We start from the raw sequence: 21391 nt of genomic DNA, 5'->3' as shown, positions 1-21391 counted from the left end.
GCCGTAGCTCACCCTAAACACAATCACCATTTGCGCCTGCACACAAGAACAGCGAGGATTATAACCAAGGCCATGTCTTTTATCAGAACAGCTAAATTAGCTGGAAATAGGAGACAAGTTTTCAGTCACATGAGGAAAGCTTTGGGTGCCTGAATGCCTGTCTCTCTCCTCCCAGCAGTACTACAGCTAATAGACCAACCGCTACAACAGAGGGTATTACACCTCTCCCCACGAACCACACATGACAGCAACAGCATTAACCTTTGTCCAACATGTATGCCTTCATCATCTTCAAAGAAACTATTTTCTCAATTCAGTTTCAGGACAATATTACTATTATGAAGCAGCACAAGTGCTTCACTAAAATGCATTGAGTTCAGAACTATGTTTCTTAAGATAATAATATATAAAAAATTTAGCATGCTGCAGAATAAAAACTGTTCCATGATGAAAAATCACTTAATGGAGGATATGAATGAGTGAAACATGAAGCCAAAGAGCCCAATATGTGTTTTTAGTGCAGACCATGAAAGGCTAAGTATGTCTTCAGGTCCTCAGCCTTGCTTTCCACTGCTTGAGATGGTGATGGGTGTTACAGGTGCCCATCAACAGCTTTATCTCTATCTTTTTGAAAGAGCTGTAGGCTTTGATGGTGTGAAAATAATCCACCTAGCCTCTAAGAGCAGTCTGGAGGTCTCAAGGACCTTGCACAGTACCTTGCATGTGTCACAAATAATCACTGGTCATTTATTTGAATTTTACAAGTGATATGGCCTATTCTGTCCCACAAAAACAATAGCCCTCTAGAAACAATGAGTTAAAGCTAAAAGAGAAAAAAAAAAATCCACAGAAACAGAGATGGGGAAGCTACTTAAAGATGAAATAAAGCAAGTTTTCTAGACTTCGAATCACATTCCTATTTTCTTTGTGTAACTTGTATGTACATCCTTTGCCATGTTCAAACTTTTCTCAGTAGACTATTAGCTTTGAATTCCCTCAATTCCCTATAAAACTTTTTGTGGGCACTTCTACAATAATGCTGTAACATATCTCTCCTACTTAATCACATTTACCCTCAGCCCGAACTCTATTTTGGTGAACTTTTCAAGCTCAAGGCTTGGATATGATTAAAAAATTTCCAAGTGCTAATCTCTCCCCTACAAGTGAAATGTGGATACAATTAATACTGTTTTGTTTACTCTGAGTTTGTTTTCTTTGCCAACAAGAGTTCCTGTCTGTTTGTTTGTTTGAAATCTCTTTTTTTTTTTTTTTTTTATGTTTTTGGCACTTGAATCAAGAAAGAAGCATTTTAATTAATATGTTTCTTCTTATTAATCTAAAAATAAAAAAAAAAACCACACTGATATTTTCTAAATACATGATTCTATTTGATTTCAGTTTAAAGAGATATGTCACTAAGAATATTGTTCTCAACTTGCCTGCAGTTGAGGTTTTGGACATCCATGCTCTGCAGTACCAACACTTCTGCAGAAAAAGCAAAGTAGGGTCAGGCTGGAAACAGAGGACTCTCCCATGACAAACAGGATCATGCCTTCATGTGGGCACATTTTACTCCTCTTTCTATGCATAAGGATACATCTCAAGACTGAAGAACTGGCTGCTGTTATGGTGACCTATAAGCATCTGCACTTATGAAGGCTTTTTTTTGGCACAGTAGATGAATGCATGAACACAGAACAGGCTGTGGCAGTGATGCAGTTCAGACAAAAATGCTGAGGGCCTTCTGGGGCTTGAACCTACTTCACATGAACACAAGTCTGGTTCAAGTGCAGAGATATTTTATTTGCATAAGGACTGCAAGACTGCATTACTAAATGCAATCAGTCTACCGTAAGGAGAGGGAAATCCTCTATTAAAAAAATAAAAAAGAAAACAAACAAACAAAAACAAACAAACAAAAAAAACAAAACAAAACAAAAAAACCCTGAAGAAATTAGGACATCTGATGAAGAAGAGATGTCCTCTGAAAAAGAAAAATAACAATTATTATAAGCTGCCTAAACTGCCTGATTGGATTCACCGAGTGGCCCCATGAAAACTTATGTGAAGGAGAATACAATAGGAACTGTAGAGGCTTTTGCTCAAAGAATAATGCATAAAATGAGGACACAGCTAACACTGTCACAAACTTGGTCCCATCTGCAACCTCTTTTTGGGGATACTGATTTATCTCATAGTTGAGAGGCACATCTTTATAACTTACACAAGCTTAAGCTATCCTCAGCTTTTGAGAGGAATGAGGTATTTGATTAACCTGGAAATAACTGGATTTTCTGCCCTTTGCCTTCAGAACAGAAATAAAACCAGCAAGTAGAATCTGGATACCAAGCATCCACCAGCAGCCCTGGCAGACTGGCTGGTCCTTGCCAGCACTTCCATCCCTCTCACCCAAACAACCACTCCTAGAGCCACACTGCAACTCAAAACAGGTTACAAAAATTCCCTTTCTTTGACAGTTTCTGCAGTTGGATCAGTTCTCTGCACCGGTCCTCAGCCCTGGAAGTGATCCCCAAGTCAGGTACTGTAAATAAGCAGCATCCCACGGCCAGAGGAGTGGGGGCCAGAGCACAGACAAGCTCTTCTCTTGCTCCCCCTTCGCTGCTGCTCCCAGGGGAGCAGTGTCACCGCAGCACACGCTCAGCTCCCCGTTTTTCTTACCATGCATCTGCTGCTGCCTGTTTTAATGGCAAAGCACAAAAGTGTAAAACAATTGTGTATTGCTTTTTAGGTCATTTCAGACAGATGGGCCACTTTCCAAGCATCACAAATTTTCCTAAGTTGAACCATGTCACCACCGCTTTAGTTGAATGCCGGCTTTTTTGTCTGATTACAGCCGAGTGCAAAAATGACAAATGTAAGTACAAAGGGAAAAACATCCTGTTGGAACAGTACTCCCCGTTTTCTATGGGTAAGAAAAGTATAAGCGACATTTCAACAACAAAACAATGTCATCCATTGCTGGATTATTTTCTTTAAACCCATATCATAATGTGTAACTGAATAAGTGTCAAGCTCTTCAGGAATGCAATATTAAAAAATGAAGGAAAGTTCCAGAAATCAAAAATATGCAACTGTGCTAGAATGGGTTTGCATAAGGAATATCGGGGGAGGGGTTTGGAGTAAATACTTTTTTCACCTTTTCAGCATGAACCTTTGGATAGGAATAAAGAATAATTTTTTTAATGGATTAATCAAGTAGACTGTAGGGAAATTCTGGCCAATTAATTATTAATAGATTTCTTCAATATTTTAAAGCAAATAATGTTATTAAGTTTTGTTTAACTCTTTCCTTTTTTCATTTAGCAATACAAGATATTCATAAAGAATTGTTTCCTCGGTTTAATGATTGCTGACAGCTGTAAAACAAAAGCAGATCTGCTTCGCTCAGCCTTCACAGAAGGCTCCCCACCCCAGTAAATCTCTTTTTCACAGAAGACAGGACTAAAGTCAACTTGAAATTCTATTTGTTGAAGTTTTTCAGGGCAGAGACAGATGTTCCTGGGTATCCACAGAGAGCCTGCAAAACAGCTAGGACTATTCAATTAGCATCCTTTCACTGTCCATTGCTACCTCTTCTCCAAGAAGATGCAAATACCTTTGAAGGCAACCTCTGGACCAACCCATGTAAAAAGGACAGAGTAAACTACCACTCTGGTGAAGAGAATGGACACACTTCCTTTTCCAGCAATAGCTTTGCTAGCTGAAGGAAAGGCCTCCAGTGCCTGCTATCCCTGCTCTGGTGTGAGAACTTTACATTTCATCCTTTTGGGTGAGGAATTGCCCAGCCTGGTTGCTTCTCCCCCACCTCTGCACCACACTGACCATGGGAGTTTCACTGTTTGGGTGATTTTCCACCAGCCTGGTTGCTGAGGAACGCTATGATTAAATCATCTTAAAAACAAACAAACAAACAAGCAAACGCACAAACAAACAAACACACAAAAAAACCCAAACAAACAAACAAACAAAAAAAAAAAAAAAAAAAAAAAAACAAAAAACAAAGCAAACCAAACCAAACCAAACCAAAACACACTTTGGGCAAAAAATCCAGGATGAAGGCTGGAAACAGGCAAGGAGCAGCAATATCTTTAGGCAATAGCTAAAGTCAGCAGAGGAGGAGCACCCCTGCCCCTAGGGTAAACCAGGTTTGCTTTGCACTGAGACAGAACAGGAGCACGTACAAGCTTCCTCTGTGGTAGCTTAAACCACAACAGCTGTTTGAAAATGAGTATCGGACTATAACCTCATGTTCATACCCCTGCTTGTAGGCAGCCTAAGCCTGCTGAAGCATCTGCTTGATTCTGCAGATAATTCAACATGGTTTAGGAAGGTATTGGATTAAAACAATTAAACTAGGAAAGCTTCTGCTTTCATTGCTTCCTATTCTGTCACATTATGAATAAAACAAATAAGCCAACCCCAAAGCCCCATTGTATAAGGGCAGGTGAAAGTTCAGCCAGACTGCAGGACAGAGGCGTAGGAGGTTTTTGGGGAGGTGGCAGCTTCAGCAAATAAACGAGACTTGATGCTGCCAGCAGCAACTGCCAGGACAGCAGAGTAGATGAAGGGCACCCGGTATCCCATGACTGTCACAGCCATCTCCTACTGTCTGTGGGGAATGCTGAGCTGGCTGGGCAGAGGAATGGAAGGGCAGAAAAGACATCTTAGTGTTGAGGGAGAACAGAGCTTTGGAGATTCCAAAAGGGAATATTTCTTTCTTGTTCCCTCTGTTGTGGAGCTTGGGGGGAGGAAACCATCCTTGTGATCTCTGCTTTATTGGTAATGCTCTGTTTCAGTTGTACTCTATTGCACAAGTCCAATATAGGTTAAGGGACATAAAAAAATTAGAGCCTATTTAGGTGTATTGAATTTATGTGGTCAAGCACAAATGACCTGAGTAATGAATTCTTTTGGATTTAGCATCCAACTGAGATTGGGGCCCTTTGGGTTGTTTCCTTTAAGAGAGAATTTAGATTGTGGCACCCAGTGATTCTGTCCTTTACAAAGAATGTACAAAAAAATGCTGTTTCCCTGAGCAGGGAAAGGAATCCTATTGTTTTGGATATCCAAGAGGCACTAAAGGGCTTCTTACATTTATCCTGAATGAAGGGCCATCAGGTCCAAGGGAATTTCACCCAATTTTATAGCCCTGATCTCTTCTCTCTGTCCTACCCCAGAGGGGTGACCTTGTCTGGGGTTTGCCTGTTGTCTTCACTGCCACCTTAAGCTGTGCAGCTCCAGCATGGAAAGAAAGGAAAACAAGTATTTACAGGTGATAGCAACTTAATTATTTACAAAGTGTTGTTTCATAGGGACATTTTCTCCTCATCTCATCATAGTGGCCAGATTTTCATCCATGGGATGTTTTGGATTGCCTCAGCCAATATTTCTTGGAGGGGGGTGGGGGTGTGGGGCGTGGTGCAAGGAGGGCCTTTGAGGAATGCCCAAAATGTCTGAGGAAGCTGTAACTCTCCTGGGCTGAGCTATGTGCTTCCAGTGTCACCTGCTGCAGGTACCAGCCAGCAGCCACAAATTCATACTCTTGTTTCTCTAAAGATGGCTGAACCAAACCATATTTTCTCTTCATACAGCCTATGAAGTTTTTAAGTATTGCGCTCAACATCCTTCACTGACCCTGATACAGATGAGGGCTGATCTGAGGCCAATGTTGACGTACCAAACCACAGACTGGTATAGCCATAGGGGCAGCAATTTGTTACCCTGCAGCTGAAATCAAAGTTTCTTTATCCCAGCTTTGGTATCCCCAACACTGAATTTGGTGCAGGGGTGATCCCACAGTCTCTCTGCTGCTGCCACAACAGGGGTTCTTTACCACCATCCTGTCCCAGCTCCAGTAACACCCACCAGCCCTTGCCCCTTTCCCCTATGGCCGGAAAAGGTTTTGAGGCTGTCATATTCATCCACAGCACCAGGGACATATAGTTAATATGACTAAAAAGATTTTTCTGCAAGGGGAAATGTACAGCAATAGGTGAACAAATATTCTGTAGATAGTAACTTCTACCTTGAAATTCACTTTATTGTCTTTGTCCTTTCTACCGCTATTTGTCAAGAGTACTGGTGCATCCTGCTGCACCAAAATCTTACCCTGCCTCTAGGACTCCCAATTAAATAGGGCAGTTTGGAGCAATTCCACAGAGTTGAGCTGCAGGAGTCAAGTCACTGAAAACACAGGCTGCATTCCTCCCCTCTGCTTTGTTATGCTGTCTGCAAAGTGCTGAGGGAAGTGTTCAAATCCAGTCCCAGGTTTGTACAGGGCTCTCCATAAAACCTGGAATGACTCCCCGTGGAGCCCATTTGGAGAAGTTTGGCCTGCACTGACTCTGATAACTTTTGCTACAAGACAGAGCAGTAAAATCATCCTTTCTTCAGGTTCACACATTGCCCCCTTGCTGCTATCCGTATCTGGCAAAAGAGTGACCTGGTGGGTTGGTTTGTGTGTAAACACAAGCATATTGGACTTATCTGAGAACATCTCATGAGTTATTCCTGGCTAAGCGCACGTGTGGCCCAGCAGCCTAGGAAGCACAACCTGCCTTGTCCCTACAGCCACCTGCATTTTGACACACGCCAAGACAAAGCCAGAAGCTTGAAATTTGACATTAGATCAAAAAGCCTGTATGATCAAAGTGATATTACCCAGGACAGTCCATATATCCTAACTTCTTTGAACACAAGAGTGATGAGAGGAAGAACCTCAGCAGAACATGGTATTTAACAACAAGCAGCAAGAAATTAAGAGCTGTGAAGAGAATAAAATGGGAAATTGTAGTAATTGGGATGGGAGGTAGATGCCATGGGATGAAGGGTTTCAGGGAAAGAATGGCAGGAACAGCTTTGGCCATGTTCCACAAATGACGTGCAGGTTACTATACCAGATGACAGGGGAATTAAAAATAAGGTTATGTTCAAGGATGAGTTCCCAAGAACCCATCAGAAAAAAAAAAAAAAAAAAGGCAGAAGTCAGTGAGGAGGTGAGTGATAGCAAAGCCAGAGACAACTTTTGAAACAAGAAGGCTTTCAAGTTAAAATCTTTAAGCAGCCAAAAAACACACGGAAACAGAAGATCAGAGAGTCCAGAAACATGTAAAATTGTGCATTGTTTTTATAAATATGAGGTCAAGATTTAAGGCTTCTGTGCTGGGTGTCCGTGCCCAGGTGCTGGCGGCGGGGGCTGCAGGGCGGCCTCTGTGAGGACTGGCCGGGGCTGCCCCGTGCCCAACACAGCCGGCTCCGACAGACACACCACAGGGCACAGCTGAGCCCCTCGGCTGAGACGGTGGCTCCTCTGGTAAAACATATTGAAGAAAGGGTAAAAAACTCTGTGCAGGTAGTGAGGAGTGAGAGAAAAATTGTGAGAAAGAGCCCTGCCGACACCATGGTCATGAAGGAGGAGGGGAGGACATGCTCCAGGTGCCTGAGCAGAGATGCCCCAGCAGCCCGTGGAAGAGACCTCAGTGGGGTGGAGGAGTCAGGAATGAAGGAGTGAAGCTGAGCCTGGGAAAAGTGTTTTAATTTTTGTCTTTGCTTCTGGCTACCTAAATCTATTTTAATTGGCAATAAATTAAATTAATTTTTCCCGAGTCGAGTCTGTTTTGCCCATGACAGTAAGTGGTAAGTGATCCCCCTGTCTTTATCTCAGCTCATGAGCTTTTCCATCTTATTTTCTCCCCCTGCACTGCTGAGGAAGGGGAGTGAGAGAGCAGTTGGATGGGCATCTGGCAGCCAGCCAAGGTCAACCCACCACTGCTTCCTTTTAACAATCTCTACAAGGTATTATGAAATTAAATAATCAAAGGAGAAAGCCTATAGATTAAACTTTTGAGGTACTTCACAATAAAAAGTGTGGAAAGAGGGCATTGATGTCTCTCACAGAAATGAAAAGAGAGTGGCTGGACAGGAATTGTATCAGAAGGGGAAGCATCTGAGGACACACTTTATCTCCCAGTCACAGACGTAAGGAAGGTCCATCTCCAACAGGAGAAAAGCTCTGTCTGGCTCAGGGTGAGAAGACAGGAGATGAGCATACCTGCTATTATTTTATAGTTTTAATCCCTTTTAATCCACTTTTTCATGTACAGTGCTATCAATTGGAACTTCTAAGCAATGGAATTTAAACAGTATACAACAGCAGAATAGTTCCCCACTGCCAAAAGAGCCCATATGTATTTATATACTTAAATTTTTTTGTGTATCGAAGTGACAGTGACCCTGTTCTCCTTTAAATGAGTGGAGAACACACAGTTTCATGGGAGTTGAGGCAAGGAAATCCTGTAAGATCATTCAGTCTAACACACCACAAACACAGTTGTCATTTTACCTTGTGATGAGCCCAAGGGAGGCTGCTTCCCAGCTGGGTTGACATGGGCAGTGTGGGGGTTCAAAAGCCCCCATCCAGCAAGGTGCGGCAGAAGTCAAGGATGCTGCCAGCTTTGCAAGCACACAAAAACCAGTTTGTGTTACTGGTGTGTCAGCAATAACAGGTTTTGCTATGTTTCTGTAAGTGACCCATTAATTTGGTGAAGCACCATAAATGAGCACTTAAAATAGCGCATGGGAATTCGGATGAGGTGGTGATATCCCCAGAGCTGCCAGGTGCAGTCTCATGCCACCATCTTTCATTAATTTCTCAGAAATGTTCATTATCTCCACTTCCAGTTCAACTAATGTCAAAGGATTACATTTGGATAAAGGCTGCTATGCAAGCACTATTATTAGCTTTCAAGAATGATGCTAACATATCTTTAGCTATCTGGCATTAAACTCATCTGGCGTCCTTGATGAATAATTGGAAACCTCCTTGCTGCAGTGACTTTAAACTCATAGTTTAATCATCATATTACATCCTCTGAAATAAAGCAAGATTTTTTAGAATAAATACTGCTACACAGATGGACCACTGCTTTGTTTTCTTAACATCCTACACAGACCAGTCTGCTAGGAGGAAACATTTGTACAGCCTTGGACTTCATGAGAAGGTCTTTCTTAATCTAAAAATGTCCGTAGCCATCCCTGAACAGTTCAGCAGGTCACCTGTGGGCAGATAATGTTAGGGGCAGAGTCAGCCTCTCCTTTCTTTTAGGTACAGGCAGCCCCCCACTACCTCTCCCTACGCACCAGGCCCTACTCTGCCGGCCCCCAGCCCACCTCCCCACGGCACGGCACGTCCCCGGGGAGGGCTGGGGCACCCGTGTGAGTGGCAAATGCGACAGGTCAGTGCCCCACTCTGACTTTCAGAGCTCAGCAGTTCTGTCACAGATCTGCTGGCACTAAGGGGCAGCCTGCACAGCACTGATGCATGTTGTCAGGAAGCTTGCATAGATCAGTAGTAATTAGAAGCAAATCACAATTAAAATCTAAGCAAATCAGAAGCAAAAGAGACTCAAAAGAGGGACCCAATGATTAATACTTCAAAATCAGAGTAATCAAAACCATTATGAGGCCAACCATATGGAGGGGAACTACAAGGCATGCACGGTTTTATTAACTTCTTATCAACTTGCCTCTCTAATCAGCACTTTACATTTGTGGCATAGGGAGTTATTAAAAAAATTACAGATCCTTGAGGAGTTACTGCCCTGATTAAAGATATCCATATATTTTATTTGGAGAAAAAGGCTTAGGTAAAGTTGCCTGTAATAGGAACCTTATTTAGACAGATAGCCTTTAAGCCCAGGACTTCAGTGAATCTGCAGACTCCGGAAATTTTAATATAAATCAAAAGCCAAGTGATGTAGGAGTTTTAAACTCATAATTAGGTACTTGCACAATATTAATATTGTAACAGGTAAATACAAACAAAACACAAGATACTTTGCTTGTGTCTGTGCTAGATGCCAGTTTTAATATTGCTGTAAGGTAACAGTATATATATGAAAGCCAGTTTATATTTAAAAAGAGAGAAGACATCTTCAGAAGGCAAAACAAGCTATAATAGATCTACTATGATTTTTAAAATACACTTTTATCTCTGTGCATTAAATAATACTTTCTATTTCACTTCTGAATCAGAGCACTTCCAACATCACCCCTGAATACACACTGAAAGGACTTCCAACTTGCCAAAACCCAATCCAAGCTGCACTTGGCAAAAACACATTCATGCTACTTCATCGCCTGACTTCGCTTGTAATTATATTTATTTAAGACTACTTTAACAAGCCAGAAAAACACATGGGGCAGAAGGGGAGGGAAGATGCGCCTACCGTACCAGTGGGTCTTTTTTCTCCATGACTGAAGCTTGATGTGGAAACTTGGCTTCGTGCTGGCCCCGGCCGTGGGTCCCGGGGAGGTCGCGGGCTGCCTTGGCCCCGGGCCGGCTCCCGGGGGGCTGCCTGGCCGCCCTGGGCCTGGGATCCCGCTGCAGGCGGCTGAAGTCAGGGTGCCAGCTGCCCCGGCAGGACAATGGCTCCATTGGGAGATAGCTGGGGGACAAAGGCGCTGCTTTCAGGGATGATTTTATACGCACACATGTGACCTTTGCCTGAAATGACTCTATGGAAAGCATCCCTGTCCTGAAGCTCTGCTTTCAAATGCAGCAGTCTGAGGCACTTGCTTAATCTGATTTTTTTTTTCCTTTTCTTTTTCATTTTTTGCCACAGATGCCTCAGGAGAGGTCATGTGCAGATAACAAGGTGGTGCTGAGCTCTTTCTGATCATTTAATAGAGCTATTCAGTAATGGATAGGACTATTTTCTTCGCTTTTCAAAGTCCTTCACCAGAACCTGCTAACTGGAGTGCTTTTATCTGCTTTTAGGAATTTAACTACAAAACCAGAGTACCCTAACTTCCAATCCCATTTCCTGAGCCAGCCTACAAACCGTTTCCAAACTCTGGCCAACTTTCCTAGAATGTATATAATTTTAAGTGTATGCATCCAGATAAGAACAGCAGAGCCTTTGGATGTTTAATGAATTGGAGTGACTTATTATTTATTATAAATTCATTTACTGTAACTGATTTTTAAGTATTTTTAAGGCTTCCTACTTCACTGGATATAAAATAGAAGCTGTCCATGCATAGCACACATGAAATCCAAATATCACTATAGCTAAGCTGGAGATGGGGGTGAAGATGGATTTTTATCACCCTTACATTGAGGTACAGCAGGGAATGCTCCAGCTGTGGCAGGTGAAAGGAAGGTCCCTCAGAGCGATTCTTTGTTTGATTGTAGAGGAGGTTAATAGCAGTGTGCCTCTTTAAGGTTAGCCAAATTTTCCTTTGTAAGGTCTTGATTTTTGCTGTTTATTGCTCTGACAAACTAACATTTGCACTGACATTTTTGTGCTAGAAAGAGTTGGGGTTTTTAATCTATTTTTAATTTAAGGCAAGATATGCTGAACATTTTTGAGATTAAATCAAAGGATATATCCTTTGCTATACTAACGTTAAACGAAATTAACTATCCTTTCCATAAACAGATCTCAGGTTTACATACCCTAGAGCAACAGACTGGATTCTGGGGACCAGGGAAGAATGGCCTTTGTTAGGTGAATATGTTCATCCATCCCTACCAAATTCCAGCCAGATCTGGTCAAGTTATAAATCTTTAAGAGATCTTTGTGTATGCTCAGCACTGTGTGTAACTCGCTCACACTTCATTGCTGAACTCTCTAAAGATCATCTTCTCTGTGTGTCTTTGAGCCCCTTACAGACCACGAGTCACACTGTAGGTCTATCTCAAAGGAAAGAAGTTTTAAAAGGTGCTCAAAGTCACAATGGAATCTAGGAGTGGGGTCATGTCTGTCTGTCCATCATACACTGCCCCCACCCCCCACCCCAGCACAGCTGCATGCAGAGCCTACATCTCTCCCATGAAAAGTGTGTGCTTGCTCATGCTGGGGAGAGGGATTCCTCATCCTGAAATAAAACCTACCCCATGCCCCACACAAAATCAAACCTCACAGTGAAATATCCCCACAGATCCCCTGTCCATCCTCCCTGCTCCCTGCAGCCACTTCCCTCACCATCAGTCCTTCAAGAGAAGGAACATTGAAAAGGAGGATAAAATCAAAGCTTTGACGAGCTGCTGAATAGGTAGTGGGTCCTGTATTGTAAATTAAACAGGGCTGCTGTCAGAAAGACAGTACAGAGTCAGCAATAATCCACAGAGACTACAGAAGCAGACAAATTTCAAGTATTTGGTTTAGAAATCTTAAAATACATTGTCAGTATTTTTGCATGTCAGGTCAAATAATTTTTGATACAAACCCAGTTAGAGTTACGTAAGTACTAAACACAAGCAATTATTATTGTTTGGGTTTTTTTTAAATAAATATTCTGCAACATCTAGAAGCAAAATATCTGAGCATCTTAACACAATGGACCAAAAAAAAAGTACTGAAGCAGAAGAAACAAATTAACAAACTCACAGATCTTCCCACCTCATAGCAGGCTGTTCCCAGCCTCATGTTCCCTAATACTTGTTTGAATTCCATTTAAAAGAAGATGCCTCTCATTTCCCTTCAAAGCTAAAGTGCAGCCTGCCGTGTCATTGACAATTTTTTATTCTTTGATCCCCATCCAAATTTAATATAATTTTTCTTTTCTTTTTTTTTTTTTAAATTTTAGTTTAGCACTTCTAATTATTTGTTGCCCCAGGAAAATATATCTGTTCTACAGTAGAGGGGCTTAAACTCATTGTTACAAGTGCTCTGCTGAACAAAGATGTGCTTACATAACAAACTAAACTAATTCTCCACACTGACAGAGTTTATACACTACCTGTATTTGAAGACAAGAACAAGCTTCCCCACTTAGTCTCATTTCAGCATGGCTCACAGGAACTAGCATGGTTTAGTATTTCCCAATATTTTCACTGCAATATAAAAATATTTTGGTAGATCTTTACCCCTGTTTAACACCGCAGCATTCTTGGTCATATGGCTATCAACTTGAGTCATACTCAGTTAAAATAAATCTTAGTCAACTCTCTCTCATTCTGTATAAACAAACTCAGGCTATTTGGCAAAGCAGATGCTGCTGTCTCTAGATGCCATGGGGAGCAGTGGGTATTGTTTTAGATAATGCTTCGTCAGAACTAACACACCCCAACCGGCACAGTTCAAGCAGGGGCAGTGGGCTGGGGCAGGGCAGGGTCAGAGGAGCACACAATGCTGCAAGTGGAAGCCAGTGCTCAGCCCTAAGGGCCCAGAAGGCACAGGAAGGGCTTTAGGAATGGATTTCTACCCATAATCACACCCTTTTTATACATATAAATCTAAAGAGGTAGGTAAGACTCTGAAGGGGGTCTGTGCAGTGCCACCACCACTGTTTTACAGACTGTGGCCACCACTGCATTTTATCAAACATCCTCTCCCTGTGGCATATCCCTAGTGAGCCATGGCCAGAGCTGTCAGATCTGCTTTCTGGACTTGGATTTAGGCAGCAGCAAGGCAGAAGCTGCTCAGGTCAGGGCAGGGCTGGACGTGCACAGCAAAGTAGCTGCTGCACAGAGGAAATTTCCAAGTGTGGCAGGCAGCTACTTCCCGTTTGAAGAAGCAGCTGAGCTGGACAGACAGTGGATTGCAAGTCTTGGATGAGGAATGAAAAATCCACTGACGTCTTATTTTGATCCTGCAAAACATCCAGACTAATGAAAACCAAAACAAGTTTCCAGGTATACTAGGTTCAGAAATCAGTATTCAGAAATTTGATTTTACAACAAAGGCACTGAGATGAAGACTTACTGAGGGTCAAACTTTCATGTTTTCATATGTAGGCCAGGCCAGGCTGTACTGGAAGGTTGATGAAAACAATAAAAATTGTTATTTCTTTTTCAATATTCGGAATGTAAGGAGATGATAGTGGGTGAGACTGAGCCTCTGCAGCCACATAGGAGAAAAGATTATACAGGCTCAGCTTTAAAGCAGCTGTTCTCATCAGAATATGAAATATGAATGTCTCTTGATCTTGTGCAATCAGAGGGAGTAGCTATATACTTAAATCAGGCCACACATTGAGCACCTATATATGGATTTCTGGAGCTAACATTAAGATCCTGTTTTTAAAAGTGGTGTTTACAGATGAAGCAGCCTGCTAGAAATAAAGACTTTTGAATATTACTTCTTTTAATCCCTACATTTTCTGCATTCATTTTTAAACAGTATTGTTGCAAATAAATTAATCAGAAAATTATACTGGCAGTTAAATATGACATGGGTAGTACAGCACTAAAACCAACCATTAAAAAAAGCGCTTCCAAAAAAAAAATTGCAGTGTAGATAGTCATGAATAAAAGAAGATTGTGACTTACAAGAAATATACAACCCCTCTTCCTGTTAATCTGTTCCATATTTGATGATTGAGCGTGAATTACAGTTGAAAAATATCCCGGGGGATTACTTAATATACCACCTAATCCAACCATCCACCCCCTGCAAAGTACAACCTCATGTGGTTTTGCTTCATTAGGAGTTTCTCTGCAGCTCTAATGTCCCGGCTCAGTTTCACCTCCTGCAAACAGGTCTGAGCATGAAGAAATGGCTTCTGTGGCCAGAACTGTGCAGAAATATGTAATTCTGTACAAGCATAATTGCACGAGCTGAGCTAATGGAAAAAACATACTTTGTCCAGCTACCTTCTAGGCATGGCTGGAGTTACCCCTTCTGCAATCTGAATGGATGATGTGGTCTTGTATCTTTGGCTTTGCTTTGGCATATTTTCCTTTTCTTAACCCTTAGTTTACAGTATTATAGCTGCATAACAGCTTTGCTCAAACTCCAAAGGTTTACCACCTCTCCTGTTCATTAACATTTTTCCTGCCAGGAAAAGTTCTTCTATTTCCACTAGACTTTGCCCATCAGTGGGGATATTATGGTATCCTTTATCCTCAATTTATGCAACAGCATATCTTCACTTTGAAAAATCATCAGACCCAGAACTTCTAAAGATCCTCTGTCAAAAGAATAATCCTCCCCTCCTGAGCTCTGTTACCACAGTATACCAGGCTATGAGCAGCTATAAAATAGAACAGCTTTGTAACACTGCACGAGCAGGATCCACCTCCTTAAAAGTATCTGCCATGGGGAGTGTGGGATAGAAGAGAAAGGGCTAAAACTGCAGTTTTTGGTAAATGTGTGTGGAGAAACAAAGCATGGATAGGTGAGGGAACATAAAGATCATAAACTAAAGCTCAGTTCTCCTTGACCAACATGAAAAGGCTCTGCACAGGCTGAAGGTTTCCTCTGAGAGAGCATGAATTTGCTAAAATATCTTAAAGCTTTATCACTTGGGACATCATGCAGGGCACTCCAGATCTTGGATAAGGCCAGAAAAGGGCCATACTGGTGAGCAGAACATTACCAGCATCAGACAAGATCTTGCTCCTTAGCTTGAGGGCTGACACCACAGGTCCTTTGTCTGCTTTCCATATCATTAAAACATTGCTTTCTACACCTCCTATCCTTCTCTTGTCCTACTGGTTTTCTTGCCCAAAGCCAATCTCTAGGCCCTATCCCAAACAACATCTCTGTAATCTAACAGGGCTACAGCTCCACCTCATTTTGAAGTTCTTAGTCTTATACAATATGTACAGGTTATGCCAAAGTCCACATTCTGAGCAGGATGTACAAATTTCTTAAATGAAACAGTAACTCACAAATTGTAACTAGGTACCAAGTTAATAAAATCCTTCAAGAAACTTGATATATATATGCCCCAAAAGGAAACACCCCAAATTTCAAGGCTGCTCTTATCTGCTATGGAAAATCCAATGCTGAAACCTGGCTGTAAAGGCTTGAAAAGAGATATTCTGTAGGAATAAGGGATACGTAGATTAAAAAATGAAAAATAAAATATGAACCAATATCATAGCTACACAGTCCCCATGAATTGAACCTTTTTTGCCAAAGAGCACCAGATTATAACACCAATCCATAGGTGAGAGTAGCCAACAAACACAGCCACAGATAACAGCCAACATACCCCAGAGAACTGAGAAGTTAAGTAACTCCAGAAAAGGGTTTCAGAAGAAGGAATGATGACTTCCAAGGGGTCCCACTGCAGGACAGGGGTTGGACAACAGATGGATTTGCATGTCATACAGTAAGACCAGCCTTTGAAGCATGGTGAAGAATTTCAACCACTCACCAGCCAGCAAGAAGCTGTTGGTCCAACAGCCGTGCCATGACTTGCGTTGTTCATGCAGTGTTTGTAATTCAAGGCCAGCAGGCTGGCCACTGTCATTATAGTGCCTGGATTTTAATCTTCCTGAAAATAAAGTTAAAATATGGAAAGAACATAAACACTTCAATCTTTTGGGAGTTGGGGAAATTGATCGATTTTTTTGGAAGAAAAAAAATAAAAAGTATTATTTCTTTTTGCCTACAATTGAGGTGTAAAAGCTACTTCAAGTGAATGAACAACTCATCCTTGCACTTCACATGAAGCCCATAGAAAATCCATTGTGAAAGGAAGCTACAAGACAAACAGCAACATGGATTAGGGCCTTCTGAGTTCTAGATTGAGCAGGTATCGGTGACAGTGACAGCTGCTCCTGAATTGAAATGCACATAATTCTGGGGAAAAAAATGAGATCAAACTGGCCTGTTGACTTTTGGACACAGCAAAGAGGAGCCGCTGTGCAATTAAGGTTTTTGGGCTAAACAAATGATCTCTGACTTGAATTTGAGACTTCTAAAATGACTCCAGTTTGTTCGCAAAGCTCAGTTTATATTCCTGCTTACAATTTATCTTCTGCTTTTGATTCCTCACAACATCTGTGTCCTTTTTCCAGACCCCCCTGCATGGTTTTGTTCACTAAAGCTTTCAAAAGTTTTGTTTTTGTTCTAACGTTTTTGCCTTCTAAGTTGTTTTTATTATGATGTACACCACACTGAGTGCTCTGGCAGCCTGCAAGGGATGTTTTCTAAGAAGAATAAATTATGGGCATTAATAAAACAAAGCACAGAACTTTTGAACATTTGGTTTCAACGTGGAAGGATTTTCTTTCATATGAGAATCATGTTGAGGATTTATTTCTAGGGGGACTTTTTCTGTTATTAAGATCTAACAAAGCAGTATTTTACTGAGCGCTTTTTGTTTTTTCCTTGCCCACTCTGTCATGGTTATTGCAAAGCTCTTCTGCTGTTTCTCATTTCACTGCAAGGTACCTATGTGCATATGAAAGGTACACTGTGCAGGGTTTGCTTTCAAGTTTTTCAGTTAAGTGGGGGGAGGGAGGTTTTAGGGGTTTTGTTTGAGCTTCTTTTGTGGAGAGGGATTAAGGTAAAGATACGGAAACCATGGGCAAAGTAGTTCTTTAAAATAAATCCAGTTCTCCCCTCTGTAAACACATGCCAACCAAACATACAAATTATGGCAAATTGTTTGGCTGTGTTCGCAACTGGGTTAGTGCTAAAAAACAAGAGCACTATAAGCATGAGTTACAACATTTATTTGGACCTCCTTGAAAAGTCTTCCTTTCAGTAGGCTCAATCCTGCAACATAAGCAATTTAGTTCTCATGAGTAGTCCCATTGACTAAAAGCAGGGCCTGGATTTACAGGGTCACCTAAACCAACAGAAAAGTTTTGAATGCAACATTTTCCCATAAGTCACTTCCCATTATACCCTTTTGCCACCTGGACTCCATCTCCTTAAATCTGCTTTATTGGTCCCATATGCCTTTATTCAGCAAAGTGCTCGAGCTTTGATGAAATGGAAGGGACGTAAGCAAGCACCAAACAGCTTTCCTGAACTGGTGCTGCAGCCGCGTTCCCAATTAATGCCTCCTTTCAAATAGCTGCGTCCCCACACTGCACGCAGGGAACAGCCTCCCACTTGTAGTTCCCAAAGACACTGGCTTTCTCTTCCAAACCCGCTCGCAAAACCCACTGCATCCCGGCTGCCTCCAGCTCGCAGCTTTGCGCCGTTGTCCTTTACACGCTGGAGATGCCTTTTACTAAATATCATTGAGTGCTCGACCCCCCCAAGTCCCCCAACTCCCACGGGGCTTGGACCCCACTGGTTCCCAAAAGCAGGGTCTCAGCTGCAGCCCAGCAGGTCTGGGGGGTGGCAGCCCCCAGCTGGCACCAGTGCCCCCTCCTTGTACCACCTCTGGCCCTCAGATGGCCCCCAGGGGATTACATTTAGGCTACCCCAAAAGGCACAAAACACATTTTTCCCCCCTGATTTTGGTTGGATTTGGTATCTGGCTATTTAACAGGCTGACTCGTCTCATCAAGGTGAGCGTCTGGGCTGATGCACAGGAATCTTCAGAAGTGGAGTGGGAGGAGAACAGGACCCCCATGTTCAGCAGTACTAGATTACCTAATTGTAGAATCATACCCTAATCAGGAAAGAGACAGCAGCAGCGCCATATATCCTTCCCGTAGTGTATCACCTTGCACCCCCTTTTTATCTGAATTTTAAAATACAAAAATAGAAGAAAATATTTTACTGTAGATTTCCCCAAAACAATGGCAATTTTTGCACCTGGACAGATTTTTAGCAGCATCCAAATATATTTCAAAGCTTGTATGTGTTAGTTATACACCTACTTTTAAGTTAAAGATGCAAACAGTTTGATTACATCATACTCAAGATCAAAAAGCGGGGGGTGGGAACTGTAAACTTTGCAATGCTTGACTTGAACTCAAGTGAAAACATCTGAAGGCTTTTATGGGTGTTTCTATTTCTCAGTGACAGGAATCAAGGTAAAAGCGTCTTGATTGTTTCTTTTTATCACTTTCCAGCCATGGTACAAAACCAGGAATCTGTTAATTACTTTGGACACTGATGGGGTCAGATTGGCAGCAACAAGGAGCTCTGAGCCTTTTCCTTGTAACTGCTGTCATGAAAAATTCACGTGTGTTTCCTTCCTCACCACATGTCTCACAAAGAGATTTACAGCTGTGTTTTAACCACGTCTCAATGAGCCATTCAAGATTTACAGCAGCAAATTTGGAGACTTATCTGCAATAGAATTTTCCCACTGATAGGCCATAATTTATAAAAAGTACTTGCATATTTAATTAGCTGTACGATGAAATGAAATACCACAGAACAGAGGCAAGTCAATGGCACTGTATCCCTTCCTAGGAGGGTGAAGAGTAAGCAGGACCTGAGGAACGAGATCAGATTTCTTAGCTGCACCATGCTGCTCACAAGCAGCAGCAAGTAAGTGTATAGGAATACCAAGAAATGGGTGTTTATTTGCATGTCCTGAGGTTTTGCTTTAGTTCTTGCAAGATTTCTTACCATCAGTGCTACTTCTGTCAATTCGTTTTCCAGTGGACTCCCAAACTTCCCAGCAGAGACAAGGACCTGTACAGTGCATTTAAGCTGGTGATCATGTTGACTTGTTTAGCTGATTTTTACTAAACAAAGGGTTTGAAAGCTATTTCTCCAGGCATTTTTTTTTTTTCTTTTTGCAGTCCACATGCATAGGACAGAGCTCTTTGAGGCTGGAACAGAGAGAGACAATGGGCTTTAGAGGGGATGCCAAGGAAGAGGCCTGGGGCAGGTGAGAGCTGAACAGCCGTATTTTCTTTACATGTCATCTCTTGTCTCTTGGCAGAAACTATGTTTCTTGACAGCTCTCAGCCAGTTTCATGACATGCATGCCAGGGAGCAGGACAGCACACCAAGGAGTCCCTGTAGAAGACCTAAGCAATACAATTTTCTGTTACCAGAGACACTTTTTTCTCAGGTCTTCTCCCAGGTTTTTACTTCTCAGCCAACAAAAGCTCAAATCCAGGTAAGGTGGTGTCAGCTCCTCCCTCTCATTTTTTGGCATGTGCTCAGAGCATAATCTTCCTCCATATTTCAAATATCAAACCTTTCATTAGGGCTTTGAGCATTTTCATTTTAAGTAGTTGTAACCTCTTTTGCAACATATCCACAAAGCCAAAAGAGCCTATACAGCTCAGACACCACAGCAGCTTGCCAAGTTGTGTTCAGCTGAGTTTCTCCCTTCCATTTGGAGTTTGCTGTTATGGATCACAGTATTGAAATAAGCATGTTGTTCAACTTCATTAAGAGCTGTTGAGCCGACTCAAAATAACTCCAAAAAGCTCTCCATCATAGCCTAATTTCAGGTTAGATTTCTTTTGTTCATCTCTAAGGTTCAGTAACTCCATTCCTCCAGGTCTGTAATTCTTAGTGCCAGTGTTCATAATCTTATCACCCCTTTTGGCTCAAAAGGTGAAAACACCTCCAGGCTCGGCCTGCTATGCCTCTTATTATCATCCCACCTGTAAATTCATTACTTTATAGAGAAGCATTTAATAGAACAAGCCTAGGGAACCCTGACCCAAAGTAACAAGTGACACCACCCATATCCTTCTTCCAACTTTCTTGTCCTGCCCCACTGACAGTCATTTCCATATAATGTTCAGCATATAAACACCTTGGTGTGAAAAACACATTTTACCTTTTACAAAGTGCTCATAGCACCTTCAGAAAATAGGTCATTACTAGCGAGGTGGAACTTTGCTGTTTGAACTGTCAGTCCTCACACACCTTCCAGGGGTCCAATACGAATTTCAAAAGTAAAATTAAGCACAAAATATACTTTAAAAGACAACTTTTCAATGTGCCTTCTTACATTGTAAAGGATTTACAGAGCACAATCCCACCTTGTTTCCTTCTCAAGTTACCTGCAAGACACTCAGGTATTCTTGAAGCACAACAAAGGGCCAACTATGATGTAAAAACAACACATGCATAGCAGAAATAAAACAAGTAATCCATTTTTAAAACTAATTATTGGAACATGTATTCTTCAGCAGAGTTTCACCCCTCTATTAATTCAGCATATTCTTTACCAATAGTTAAAACCAGCAGGATCAATGTGGAACTGTGCAAATAAATAAGAGCAATAATGTAACTTGCAAAGGGTTCCAAGGAGGTGTTGGCTTTCTCTTGCAAAGCAACAGTCTTCTCTCTCTGATCCCTTATGCTTTAGCCATTCATTTAAGATTGGAAGTAAGATGAAATTGTTAAATCAGAGGCTGGGGAGTTCGCCAGGCTTCCAAGCCCAGGCTGTGAAAGGGCCCCTCTGTCCATTGCAGAGTTTAACGGGACTGCAGACAGCAGATCTGAGACAGCCTTTCAGGCCTGTCTTTATCTGTCAAATCTCCTCCTGGGCTCCAGAGGAACCCCCTGGAGAGGCTTCAGCCCCCCTGGTCGTGCTGGCGTGAGGGGGCTCGGCAGTGCACGCCCCCAGTCAGCCGGACCTCCAGGCTGCCAAACTTTCCCTTCATGCAGCCAGTTGGCTCTCAAGCAGCACTGGCCTCCATCTGCTTGCAGGACTTCTCTTTCTTACACCAGTATTGATGTATGGAAAAATAAGATACCTGTCAGGAGAAGAAATTAAGCCCCTTTTGGTTTTATTACATTCCTTCCAT

The 21391-nt window shown here is 42.0% G+C and overlaps 1 protein-coding gene across 1 annotated transcript in view; it reads right to left on the bottom strand.

The window, feature by feature from the left end:
* Positions 1 to 10514, bottom strand: part of ENPP2 (ectonucleotide pyrophosphatase/phosphodiesterase 2) — a 73080-nt gene extending 62566 nt beyond the window's left edge. The window contains 3 exon segments of the mRNA XM_042786001.1: positions 10248 to 10349; positions 10352 to 10438; positions 10440 to 10514. Of these exon segments, the coding sequence (XP_042641935.1) occupies positions 10248 to 10349; positions 10352 to 10438; positions 10440 to 10514 (264 nt within the window).
* Positions 10515 to 21391: the final 10877 nt, after the last annotated feature.

The sequence above is a fragment of the Tyto alba genome, unplaced genomic scaffold, assembly GCF_018691265.1.
Source record: "Tyto alba isolate M040663 unplaced genomic scaffold, T.alba_DEE_v4.0 Super-Scaffold_9, whole genome shotgun sequence".
NCBI classification, from domain to species: domain Eukaryota; kingdom Metazoa; phylum Chordata; class Aves; order Strigiformes; family Tytonidae; genus Tyto; species Tyto alba.
This window is presented reverse-complemented; position numbering and strand designations above follow the sequence as displayed.